At 41.2% G+C, this 14,070-nt stretch overlaps 1 protein-coding gene across 4 annotated transcripts in view; it reads right to left on the bottom strand.

The window, feature by feature from the left end:
• Positions 1–2,352: 2,352 nt before the first annotated feature.
• The window catches only part of LOC119181229 (rho family-interacting cell polarization regulator 2-like), a 336,392-nt gene continuing 324,674 nt past the window's right edge, over positions 2,353–14,070 (bottom strand). For all 4 annotated transcript variants that reach the window (XM_075874992.1, XM_075874991.1, XM_037432410.2 and 1 more), the window contains 7 exons: positions 12,033–12,182; positions 10,397–10,540; positions 8,868–9,017; positions 7,046–7,089; positions 6,891–6,974; positions 5,249–5,342; positions 2,353–3,379 (listed from right to left, as the gene is read on the bottom strand). In XM_075874992.1, coding sequence (XP_075731107.1) covers positions 3,306–3,379; positions 5,249–5,342; positions 6,891–6,974; positions 7,046–7,089; positions 8,868–9,017; positions 10,397–10,540; positions 12,033–12,182 — 740 coding nt within the window. In that variant the 3' untranslated portion in view covers positions 2,353–3,305. The remainder of the gene's footprint in view (positions 3,380–5,248; positions 5,343–6,890; positions 6,975–7,045; positions 7,090–8,867; positions 9,018–10,396; positions 10,541–12,032; positions 12,183–14,070) is intronic.

Here is a 14,070-nt window from a genome sequence, read left to right as displayed (position 1 = left end):
AAATAGAAGCAGACTTATGGAGTACCCGCTGTTCCATAAATCATTTTTTGTGAAGTAGGGAAGCATCCCCAATTTGATTGTTCATCATTCTATGGAGAAGCATGGTAGCCACTACACAACTGCAAGTGTTGCTGCTTTGGCGTATGTCAAATAATTATGGCCAAGCCTTTTGTAATGGGCTTTAAGCATCAAACGACCCACTTGTTGCAAAATTTGCATTCAGTGACACCTGCTTATTATTTTGCTCTTTCACTATGCTACATCACACACGTTAGAGATATTCCTTGCTTATGAATCCTTTTGTAAGCAGTATCAAGCACCAGCATGGCTCTTTGGCAGAATACTTGGTTGCCAAGCAGAAAGCGTGGGTTCGAGGCCATTCTATGCAGAATATTTTGTTCTTTCGTTTTTCACTTCGCGTGATAGCGATTACAGAAATCGGCGGCGGCAGTCAACTACGGCACTGTTGTTGCGGCCTCATAGTGGCTTTCACTGTGAAAAAACACTGGAGTTTCTGGCAAATTAGTGGGCAAGTAAAGATCCATGCCCACGAAAGTATATATTGTGAAGCAACTTTCAGTTTGCATCCTTTCTCATCGGTGTTGCATGTATACATGTGTAATAACATGTTATTTATACAGCATAAACACAATTCGTCTTGTGTCTGTTGCAGCTTCATCCTCTGCACTACTTGTTAAATTATGATACACATAGTTTTGGCTAGTGTGTCAGACAAAAGCTTCATTCAGAGGTAAATGCAAAAAAGACATTGTATTGGAGGATGAGGCACCTGTGAGGTCGAGCAATTCCGAACTATAGGCGATTTTCCGCAACTAGTTTTTCTAAGCAAAACTAGATGGTGCACGTTATTTATACAGCACAAATACAATTAATCTTGTGTCTGTTGCAGCTTCATCATGTGCAGTACTTATTAAATTATGATACACATAGTTTTGGCTTGTGTGTGTCAGAAGAAAGCTTCATTCAGAGGTAAATGCAAAAAAGACATTGTATTAGAGGATGAGGCACCTGTGAAGTCGAGCAATTCCGAACCGTAGGCGATTTTCTGCAACTACTTTTTCTAAGCAAAACTAGATGGCACCACCAGACCGAAGCGCCTTCTCCTTTGCGGGGGGGGGGGGGGGGGGGGGCGATGTGGTGTGCGGCGGACGTTGCCCTGCAGCCTTCGACGAGAAACGGGCGGCGCAGACTATGTGGGCATGGGCGAGTGTAGCAAGAAAATATGTCTCGTTAGCAGTTCGCCGAGCACGGTGCACAGCCAGGCGACGATGTGAGAGTATATGAACTGCCATGTCAACACCTAACCCTATGAACCGCTGCACCCGCTCTGCTGGCCTTCAACTTGGGAGCGGCGACGGTGAAGTGGAAAGGAGAAGGCCATTAGCTCACATGTTCAAACGCGGCAGCACCCGTTCCATGCTGCAGAAAATAGTCTACAAAGCAATCAAAAGCATGCAGTCCCTTCACCTCCATGAGTGCACTGAAACGAGATGGTTTTCAAATCATCGGTTATGTCAAAATGCAACTGGCATTTGGACCTACTTACTCATACACACACTTCTTTTTGCACATGTCTGCAATATTTCCGAGCATCAGGCTTACTGTATTTACTAGATATTAACACAAGGAGATGCTTTTCAGGAAGAAAAAAACTGAAAAAATGAAAATTTTGTGCATCGCTGCACGATTTATACAACTCGAACTTCAGTATTCGCCATACATTCGGATGTGTATGACAAGGGCGCTGCCAGGGGGGCGAGGAAGTTCAACCCCCTTCCCCCAAATTGTTCAATTTTGTATGTGCATACATACACACGCCAACACAACCACAATGAATGGTTGCCGTCCCCCCCTCCACGCAAAATAAATTCTGACAATGCCCTAGTTTTAGTGCTAGATAGTCAGAGTTAAAAGCCCTGCAGTCAGAATATTTTTATTTGAAAACGTCATTTCCACCTTGCGTCTATTTGCAGCTGCACAAATTGATGGCTATACATAGAATAAAGATGTATTTTTTTTTTCAAAGCCATTGGTCTTTACTGCTAATGTAGTAGAATGAGACACACAACGCGGCCATGCAATAACTTGTTTATTAAAAATCAGCACTCAAGTCTCGGGGATTTGGCAGACGCTTCATCTTGGTGACAACAGGGAAAAAAAAAGGGAAGTGGGTTGGAGCATCCCTCGACGCCAATAAAGAAACATTTCGCTCACTTTTCTTCATCTCTCTGGAATGATAACAAACAACCAACTTTGCTGACTAGACTAGAGAAAGTACTACTTGAAGTGCTTCAATCAGTCATTGAAACAGGATAGCCATTGCACTGTCGATTCCCACTTGTAACATGGCACGCTGGCAAGCCTGCAAACATGCGTCATCAATATGGACATGCCTTCAACTCTCGTGTAGCTTCGCTCAAGTGATATGCACGGAGAAATGCAGGCACACCTGACAATAAGCACAGTATATTAAAAGGAAGCTTCACGTCTCATACTCAACACTGGATCAGAAAATTTTCGAGGTCATCATACAAAAGAATGATCAAAATCTAGTAACCGCAGGATGCAGATGATTCAAACCATCAACTCTTTCTTTGCAAAGAAAGGCAATGAAAAATAAGAATATTTAACTAAGGCATCACGCTTGCAACTCTGTTCTGCCGCGAAAGATATCACAATTTAGTAAGTCGCACCTTCATATCATAGATTCATAAATTGAAGTTATTTTGCAGAAATAAGCAGTATTTCTTAACTGAGAATAATTGTGCTCAATTTGCCAGCTGCCTTATCTTAGCATTTCTGTGTTCTGCAAAATCATAGTTGATCCTGCGTGAAAGCTTCCTCTTAACTTTTCCTCACCGAAATTATTAAAAATAAGACAAGCTTAAAAACAAAAAAACAGACATGGCTGTACAGCGCAGCTGCACTGCTTGATGAGAAAGAATTGAAAATGCCTCGAAAAAAAAAAAAGGTTTGTAAATAAACATCAGATGAAAAAAGTGTGATCAGCTTAAAGACTGAAAAAAAAGAAAATTTAAAACACCTGAAATAAAACAACTCTCACTGAATATCTTCATGTTATTTACAACAGCAGCAGCAACAGCAAATAAACAGGAACTCAAAAACAAAGGCTCAATCGTAGCTTGCTTGGTCTTAAGTACCGGAGGCTGGAATCACTAGAGAGCATGCATGGGTGTTTGGTAAAAGGAAGAAGGGTGCCAAAATATAGACGCTCTTCAAGCACACATTTGTTCGTGGGGGTCTAGACAACTGCTGACAGAGCGCTACTTGACGGTCAGACCCTGGAAACCGTGTGCAACCAACTGGGACTGCTGGAACTCCCTCCGTCCGTCTTCTCCTGAAACGAGTGTAGAACGACACAACGTTCAAAGCCTGCATCTTTATAGGCATTGCACAAGGACAGCGGTACAGCCGTGTACAATATGTAAGGAAACGCAACCCAATACTTTCAAGAGGCCATAGTGGCCATGTGCTGTCACGGAGCTTAAAAGCATTTATAACACTACATGTTGAAGTGGCAAGGCACCGCATTTATTTGATTGTAATGCGACCGCGATTGTAATGCAAGGGCTGACTTTCGATTGTGTGCAGGAATAAAAAATAGCAATTTGGTGTTTTATTGTAACGCAAGGGTCGACGTTAGGTACCGAAATCTGGAAAGCCGCTTCTGTTACACTCGAGTAAATGCGTGCCTTTTGCAAAAACCACATATTCATATAAAATATCATGGGTAATCATCGCTTAAACAACAAGTCTGTGTTCCCTTTTGAATTGCTCTTGAAATACATAATCGCAGTACACATAATAAACTTAACATGTGCACCTTTGTAAAAAAATGAAACAGTTGAGAAATTAAGAAACAACTATAGAGATAAAATACAAACAACATAAATTAGTAAGGAAGCAATAACAAACAATATTCATCAATTGATGAGTGGGAACCGGAAGAGCAGACATAAAGATTATGAGTTTTCAAGGACTAAAACAGTTGTATTGCCAACAATAACGGGAGAAAAAGGTAATAAAGAGAGGAACTACTTTAAACAGGTCTTTCTCCAGTCTTTTTTTCAGACACATTTACAGATTAAAATAACATTCCCACTCATTCTGTGAACCAGGCGTTCTCAAAGTGGTCCCACCTCGGGCTTTTGCACGCCACAGATACATTTTCCCCGATTCCGCACTCGTCCACTCAACTCAGTTAGATGGCAATCCCGAGATGTGATCCAAGGAACCACCATTACCGATGCCCAAGCGTCAGGAAGCATATCTCAGTGCTTTTTTATTGAAAACAAAAATAAAAAAGCTCACCGAAAGAAGGAGTTCTTTGGCATCAGCATGATTGAGAACTCCTAATGTAAACATTTGAAATGTAACGGCCTTTTCTATAAAACTTTTGCAAAATGTATAAACTGAAATTTTATTGCAATTCTTTGTTTTTTATAAAAGTACACATCCTTGTTCTCGCCTCGTGTACGGGTCTTTAAGTGCTGCGGATTCTAACATACAGTCGACCCATTGAACGGAACCTGAAAAGACCGGGAAAATGTGTTTTCTTTAGCAGGAGTTCCTTTTATTGAGAGGTGAGCTCGCAGCATTCTAGTATGAAACCAATTACATCAGAGGCAGTTCCATTTAAGCAGCAGTTATGTTTAACAGCTTTCCGTTTACTGAAAGTCCACTGTATATTTTTTACAGTATATAGCTATATAGAAAAGAAATTGTAGAAGCTTACATTGGGTTCTCCTTATTTATACGCACAGAGAAGCTTTTGTAGCTTACAATATTGCATTGTGCTTATTTTATCACTGCAATTTGTTTATTTCCCGTGTATAATGTATTGTATCCTTAACTGTATATAATTCCTCAGACCTCGAAAATATGAGAAAAAAACTATAATAAATAACTTCAGGCTCAAGAAACAATTTCTGTAGGGAAAGATGGCATGGTGTAATTGTGCTGTGTCTTGGCAGCCCCTGCACTGACGAACAAGAAGCATTAAATTAAAGCCCACCAATGCTGCCGGCGGGCACGCAGAAAGCCACCACACGACGGGGCGCACAGTGCCAAAGAGAACGTTCGCCTCGTCCGAGTGCTCGTCACCAACTCTTTATTTACACATATATACACACGATACACATCGCTGCCCCGTGAGGCGCCACATGACAATGAGCAGAACACGAACACCGCAGTAGTTGTTACCTACCAAATGAGAAAAGAGCTTCTTTGGCTTGTTGACGCACTTTGGCCACTTCGTCTGCATAAGAGAGGTGCACCAATTCCTCCATGTACTCCTGAGCCTAAAAAGAAACCCACAGATTTTTAAGCCTTTCACTTTAGTTACTTCTGAAGTAGTGCAGCCGATACATGTATCTTGGATAGAAAAATGTAACAGCAATCGCACTAGAATCCAGCTAACACTAATTGCTAAGTTTTCCATTTAAAAGCTTGCACAATTCCAGGACACTCGCGAAAAAGCTGCCCTACTGTACTACACATGTGGAAACAAAATATACGTTCAATCAGGCTTGGTTAGTTGAGTCTGGACAATTTACTCTTCCACTTTGAGCCTTTCGTGGCGGCATTGGCGACGTAGACATTTTACTATCTCATTACTCCCAATCTTTTATGCAGAAAGTAGAACAGCAATGATCCACAGCCAGCAAAAGCGAGCCCTTGCACCCACAAGATGTCGTACAAAGATGGTACAAAGATGTCGTTCCACCAAGGGTTTGTGACAAACGGGAAGAGTTAAAAAACCTGTTGCCTTCTTGAGAGACACTGGGCTGATAAACAGCTGACCACGCACCCCTAATATCAACACACGAGAGACTCGGTTGGGAAAACTGCAAACTACGTATGTATGCAAGGTTGATCTCGCATGCTACATTACCATTACCACCGCTTTGTATTTCGAGCCTACATCTTTTATCAATGTGCCAGATTCCGATTTGTCAGTCGGGCGGCGACTCGAGGAATTACCAGCGCTAGACTCGTCTTTAGCAGAGAAACCAGCTTGCCAGTAGGGCGAGCAAACTATGCGGGTGAATATTTATCTTTCCTCAGCTGTTTCTTTTTTCAATCACATCGTAATAAGCCATCATCATGGAGCTCAACTGATGAGTAGTGAAAATTATATCTTTTGGCCGAGCCCCATGTAGACTCCATAGCTATAATCGTCACGCAAGAATGTCAACAGTGAAGCCATTTATAAAATTGGTCTTTGATCCCATCGGACCAGATAATTACCAGGTACACGCCACAGAAATCGAGTAAATCCTACTACTCGCCCAACAAATGGGTGAGCGCAACAGAAATTTGTGCACCCCATCAGAGAACTATCGTCCCCATAAACGAGCATTCACAAAAAGAAATTGGGTACATCCCACTGCACACAATCTCCACTAAAAAAAAGAAAGAAAGCAACTGTTAGACCAACAAATGACTGCAAAGTGACAGGGTTGTGCCAAACACCTGGAGTACGTACGAGAAAATACTACGAAACAGGAAAGACAAGAGCGGCTGTGAGAAGAATACGAAGCAGTGGAAGGCCTTCACTAACAACCTTGTGTCCGTGACTGTCTGTAGTTTATCTCGAACCTCTCTGAACTGAGAATCAATGAGGGCAGAACCTATCATCATTTCCTAGCTAAAGCCTAGCAATGACTTATAAACAACCTCCATCACCTAGCTAAGGCATAGAAAAAAAAAAAACCCAGAAGCATCCAGATTAGGCTTCGAAACCATCCAGTTTCACTGCTTCAATTCAAGGCTTGCATGGCTTGGTGCAAGCTTCGCCAATTTCAGCAATGTCAGAACTCTGTGGTTGATTTTTCTAAACTGCTTACTTGTAGAAAAGACAGGGCCCTGCAGCATCCCTGCCTTGTGAGTGCAGCATCAGCCTCCAATCCTTCGACCAGCAGCGCACAGATCTGCAAAGAGATGCACATGCTTGCAGGAATCCAGAAATAACATGCCTGACATTGGTAGAAGTAATGATTACCTGAGCTTTGGAAGTGACTTTTGCTGCTGCCTTAAGGTATTGTTCTGTAAGAAAACAGCAATATCACGTATTTTTTATTTACTCATACTGTTGGCCTGTCGGCCATTACAGGGTGGGTCAAAAGTAGTGCTTTGCAAGACACATTACATGATAAATAATGAAAGCCACTTAAAAAATAGGAAAAATATGCATCAGTAAACAATAAAACAGGAACAGAAACAAATAAAATTCAAACACACGTAGGCATACACAAAGAAATAGTTAGTTTATAGGTTGATAAAATTTTACGACACCATAAATGCAAAGTCCGCCAGCAGTGGTAAAAACCACAATTGAGCACTACATACAAGGATACACAGCCAGACATAAGGAGAATTTTCCGTACATACATGAACAGAACGATACAAAATGATACGTATGATACATATTGTCACGGGGTCGTGACGTGGCCGAAGACAGGATACTTTGTGTTGGGATTTAACTGTTTATTTGGGCGAACCTGTGCCCGGTAAACGAAAAGTCCGATTACAGTAGCAGTCTTGGACTGATAGCGGCGAACGGAGCGTCGGCCTCGATCAACGACTGACAAGCGGCGAAGTGCGTCGGCATTTATACTCTTGCCATTGAATGTTCTAGCGTTATCGCTGACTGTGGCATAGGTTCCAGAATAATCTGTACAGTTTGCAGAGTGGGCGTGATCTTATCGAAATGACCTACTAAAGTCCGGAAGCTTCTCAAAAACTGCAGGCGCGGTTTGCGCTAAGAATTATGTAGTGTTTTGGGGCGATAACAAAACTTGAGAAATGGAACATGGTAATATGAAACGATACGTATCATACACTCTCCCAAGGAAAGAAGGTTTCCCAAGTCTGACAAAAAGAGACAGTTGACACCATGTTCTTCTTAAACAATCATGTACATATCTGCCAGCTTGTGAACTTTAAAACTTGTGACAATACCCACGGACAAACATTGATGGCACGGTAAGAACAGTGCAAAAGGAAGTAGTATGCCTTAGAACTAAAATTGAATCCTGGGACATTATAAGCTAGAAGAATGGTGCGGCTGTGGCCGCCCGAGGTTCTTGTAACGGGCATCAAATATATGTTAATGTTGTTGCATTTTGCTTTTGTTGAAGTGTCTCTACAATTGGGACTCCAGCCCATGTCCTTAAGCTGACAACACATCATTGCGATCACTAAGCTATCATGACTGGTATGTACACTTTTGTTCACCCTTGGCACATAAAGAGCAGCAAGCTAAGAACAGCTTACTTCACCATAAAAATTTTTAAGGCATTTTCTTTCTTCAGCCTGACTCACCAGCAAGCACACTTTACAATAAAGATTAAATTTCAACAATATATAAATTTACACATGATAAAGTACAGTGCTGATTTCACTGGCCTAACTAACATGTTGAGGTTTAACTGTACATATGAAATTAATTATGTAGGTGTATTATTCATAGCTCACAGCGATGAGCTATACCTTTTGCAACATTCTTGGGATTTTCCAAGGGCTGCTCTATCAGATTGAACTGTAAACTGATCGAATTAATAACCAGCTCTTTTTTTAAATCTAGAATATCTGGTTGGTTAAATAATTTTATTTTAGTGCTTATAATTAAATTAAGACAGGCAGAGGGAGTGCGATGTGCAACTGTTGAGGTGGCAAAGACAAAAGGAGAAAATGTTGAGTCTCGACAACGCAAAAGTAGCTGTGAATAGCCTTTGACAAATAACTAAAGCTTACATGTGCAGGAAACTGCTAAAGTAAAGCCGCTTCAGAAGCCGCATCATGTGGAAATAACGGAGGCTCACCTGCTAGATTGGAGAGCTGTCGATCTCCGCAGACCAGAATTTGAGAAATGGCAAACACCAGCTCCTTGGTAGGCACTACATTCTTCAGTGCAGACAGTGTCCTCTTAACAATGGGCAGCTCGCGCGAGGACAGCGAGTCAAGGACCTTCACTGCAACGTCGGAACAGTCGAGCAACGCACTGACACAAAAAGCACAGTCACTGCAACAGTAGTGCCTTGATTAGAAGCAATATTTGATGTGCACTGAAAGCAGTAACGAAACATAATTCAACAAGATAGCATCATTGTTTGTGCAAATTAGGTGGTGCTGCTATTATTTCCTAGTCCATTTTTTGCTCTTGCTCTAACATGAATATTTAGCATAGTTACCAAAGCTCACGATAAGTTAAATGTATCAAATTTGCTTTTTTTTTAGATTTAATATTTATTTATTTATTTATTAGAATACCCTCAGGGCCCGTAGGGCATTACAGAGGGGGTGGGTACAACATATATAACACACAAGAAAAAAAGAGAAAATAAAGAAACAAGTATCAGATGCGCAAATCAGGAAGGCAACATAAGTCAACTAAAAATGTATAAGAATTCAAGCACATACAAGACAAAGATAGATAATGGAAACTGCGTATAGTTACAAGCATTGCTGAGAAATTGCAGTCTTGAATAACAAAGGGTCTGTTATTGATACAACGGAAGAGGGAAGGTGGTTCCAATCGGCGGCTGTTTTCGGTAAGAAGGCTGCTGAAAAGAATGTGGTGCGGCAAAACGGAATGGCAACCTTATGCTGATGATCAATGCGCGATGAGTGGTATGACGGTTGTGAAATGAGGTCTCGCTTCATTGATGGATTGTGAAAAAATATCTTATGAAAAAAATGCAGTCGCGCCAGTTTCCTCCGGACAGTTAAATTGGGTAGGTCAAGGTTAGATTTCATTTCTGATATGCTAGCAGTACGGGAATAATTAGAACAAATGAACCGAACTGAGTGGTTTTGAACAGATTCTAACGCGTTAATTAAATTTTGCTGCACGGGATCCCATATAGCGGACGCGTACTCAAGCTTTGGGCGAATTAGTGATCGGTATAATAGAATTTTGAGGGACAGCGGAGCGCGAGAAAACCTAATAACCTAATAAAACCTAATAACAAAACAGTGACAAGAAAGCATATGCAAGGGTGTTTAGTAAATCAATATATGAGCACCAGCACAATTTACGACAAGCAAGAAATGAAACACTGTCGACAATATCTTGACATTCTGTAAATGCATTCAATAAATACATTCCATAAATGCATTCCATAAATGATTAAACTGCTGTCCTTGTAGTCATGTTTTGAATTCGAATTCATGTTTGCCTGCTTTTGTGATTGCGATTGCAGATTTTTGTTCACTGCTGACATTAAAGCTGTCCTTCTCAGTACCGTTTTTGTCTCACGACTGAATATATGACTAATTTACGCACATCTCCAACTTAACGCAAGTCTCGCGTTTCACTCGTGCAGTGGTACGTAGAATCGCGTGCACTTACGCTCAGCTTCCAGCTGCTCTACGTGATCCATGAAAAGAGTGCTGCCCAGCTGAGCAAAGTATGTCTGGAACTGCAGCACTGTCACCAGCATGTCAGGCTCCAGCCTCGCGACATCCAGCATTTTCTGTAGCACCACAATCACCACTGGAACGAGAGTGTACGAAGTCACTGCTTTGCACACATGGAGGATGCACACCTGGAATGTGCATGCTCCCAAATGCACACACGCAAGATTACACACAGAGAAAAACATTAACATCCTGGCTATGATACGGCATATCACACAGAACATTAAAGGAGGCTAACCTGATGATACTGTGACATGCATATACACTCAAACCTCAATGTAACAAACTCAGTTATAATGAAGTGTCAGTTATGATGCAGTAAATGAAGAATAGTCTTGCAATAGACAGTGTTTGGAATATACCTTCATCACAAATTTTCGGATAGAATGAACTTATTTTTGTGCAAGATGCAATTTTATTATAATGAGGTCTGAGTGTACAATCTAGCATGCTAGTGTCGCCTTTAGAGGAAGCATTTCAGTTTCAAACGAATGATCTAAGCTGTGGGTGTCACGACCAAGGTCACTTTTGGAGTCGGAACATTTTGCGTTGGGTAGACAGTATATGGCGGAGGGTTGGGGGGCGTAGAGATGTCTTAAGATGGTGTCATGAATGCTGTCATTTCTTATGATTTCTGTAAACATATGAAAGCATAGAATTCATTTTCAGATTTTTGAGTTATTTTTGTAATATAGTGATTATCTATGCAAGTTTGTTGACTGCATAATTATTAACAATTATCATTTGTATAACTGTAAGTTGTCCAAACTGCGTAACATATTTGAAAGCTACCTTTACTAAATCCCTTCTTTGTGACTGTTATGTAATATGATTAAATAAATATTCATAACTAATTAAAGGAAGTGAAGACATTAAAGAAAGTGACAATATATTTGAAGCCAGGAAAATCTAAAGATTTAAAAAATGTGCGCTGACGCAATAAGTAGCCAGAAAATAAAAAATGCTAAAAACAAACCTGACAAATAAAAAAAAAACTTGGAAGGTTTTAATGCGAGAGCATTAAAAAGGTCATTTGGTATAAATAAGTTTCTGTGTCGATGTGTTTGGTTGGGAGCAAAAAAGTAGCTTTGGCACTGCGAGCGGTACTTAGAGGCAGATGTGCAAATAAAGATATGAGCTGGAGGGTGTTAGCACTTCGGTTTTCCTTGCAGCATAGTCTAGATCTCCGTCAAGAAAAGAAAGCAGGCTAGCCATTTAGAAGGCAATAGCACTTGTATGTGTAACTGTGTGCATGCGTGCGAACGTCGTCACTATCATGTTCAACTCTTAAAGAAGAAGCTTAGGGGTTCCGGAATTTTCATTCACATAAAATGGCTTTATGCACATGCAACCAAACAATTAAGCCAGATGTGCAAATCCACCTTGCATGAATACAGCAGCCTTTCAGTTGGCAGTCCACATCTCAGCCTATGCTCACTTCTGTTTAGTCCACTTTTCAGTGATGCTTGTTTCAATGTCATGTAGCGGCCAACTCACTAACACGTTTTAGCTTAAGAAATTACCAAATACACTGAATGTATGCATGAAGAAATGGAGGTGGGGCTTGCCTCTTTCAGAAACGGCCCCATTATTCAGGCGGGAGCGGACAAGTCGAGCCAGTGGGTCACGCAGCCTTGTCAAGGTTGTCACGAGGCCATCATTAGTGCCCATCTGACACCACAAGTGACCAATGTCATCTTCCTCGACAAGTTGAGACCCTGGGAAGCAAGATGACGGCTTTGTTAATCACATTGTTTACAGAAGCAATTACACTCAAACCTCATTAAACAAAGTTGTATCTTATACAAAAACGAGTTCATTATACAGCCAAACGGCTTTATAAGAGAGACTGATATAAGAGACAACAGTGTGCCTACAGTAAAATACAGGTTTATAGAAAAATGCACACGAGGTACCCCGTTTATAAGAGACATCTCATATAAGAGACAAGAATTGCTGCCCGGAGCATGCCTCTTATAAAGGGGTTCAACTGTATTCAAAAATTCGTTGTAAGGGTATGTACCTAGCACTGTATGAATTGCAAGACTACTTTTCATTTACTTTGTTACAACCAATAATTTGTTATATACGTGTTTGTCATGTCAATGTTTGAGTGTGAATAAAACAATTGATTTGATTGATATGTGGGGTTTAACGTTCCAAAACTATCATATGATTATGAGAGATGCCGTAGTGGAGGGCTCCAGGAATTTCGATCACAAGAGGTTCTTTAAACGTGCACCCAAATCTAAGCACACAAGCTTACAACATTTCCGCCTCCATGGGAAATGCAGCCGCCGCAGCCGGGATTCAATCCCGCGACCTGAGAGTCAGCAGCCGAGTACCTTAGCCACTAGGCCACCGCGGCGGGGCTGAATAAAACACAAACGATATGAATATTACCAATACAAAGAGCCTAACTAAGTATTAGTACTTTTCCTGTAAGAAAGATGGTGCAGAGAATTTACATACTTACACAATATTTATGAGAACAGAACACCCAGGATTTGTATTATAATTCCTGTTAAAATTTTCACGAGATGGGGAGACTGGGAAGGGCAGGGAGCAGGCATTTAACATATGACATTTCACTGCTTTAGCTAGACTCAACAGCAAACCGAATCCCAGATAATGAAAACATCAAGGATGACGTTTATTTGTTCAGCGCTTTGATAATAAGCCCTTCGGCAAAGCAACGTACGTAGAAAATATATACAGCAATGTGAGCAAAGCAGATGTGAACAAACCAGAAAGAGTGCCACTAGGCCCTCATCTATTCTCATTTGTAATGTTGCACTATGTATTTCAAGTAGTTACGCACCAACTATAAGCACATGCTTATTTTTCCCGCTTTGGCCGCTGCTTCAATGCAACTGAACCCCGAACCACTGAGCACACTGTTTGCGCTCGCCGAGTTTAAGGATGAATACAACATATTGCTAAAGTCAATCAGGAAGGATTTTACCTTAGGCCACCGCTTGGATCACAATGACGTCAACAAAATGCTGAAAAGTAGTATACATTGAATTTTACGTGGAAATGCCTGGAGGGCAGTGAGGAGAGATTCCAAGTCAGCCTCACCAGGGTGGCAGGGGGTTTGTAGCCCCTAGAACCACCCTCTCCTTGATGCCCCAATACTTCATAGTTCAGTTCATAGGACTTCATAGAAAGATGCGCATCAATTGAATTCTAGTCTGCATTCTGCAATCCCTGTATTTTTACACGTGTTCCCAGAGATTACAGGTAATTTATCTTCATCTCGAAGTGGCAATTGCAGTTACAAGCAAACAGTTGATGTCCTGAGCACAAAAGCAAAGTTGTGATTTGGCAAGCACAGATTATCATTGTTGTAATAAGTGGCAAATCCAGAGGGGGGGGGGGGGGGCGGTAGGGGCAATCACCTCTGCCCCTCACCCGAAAGTCTATGCCAGCATCCCCCTGCCCCGCCCATCCCTCACTTCAGGGCTTGTAGTCTACCTCCTATGACCAATTAGAGCACATGAGTGAAACCACTGTGAGAACTTAACAGTATTTATGTTATGGGTTTTTCTCCTAGTAAAATAAATAAAAAATTTATGATCACGCCACCCTCTCCTCAGTTATTTC

This window comes from Rhipicephalus microplus, chromosome 10, assembly GCF_043290135.1.
Source record: "Rhipicephalus microplus isolate Deutch F79 chromosome 10, USDA_Rmic, whole genome shotgun sequence".
NCBI lineage: Eukaryota > Metazoa > Arthropoda > Arachnida > Ixodida > Ixodidae > Rhipicephalus > Rhipicephalus microplus.
The sequence above is the reverse complement of the archived record's forward strand: the minus strand, read 5'-3'. Positions and strand labels throughout refer to the sequence as shown.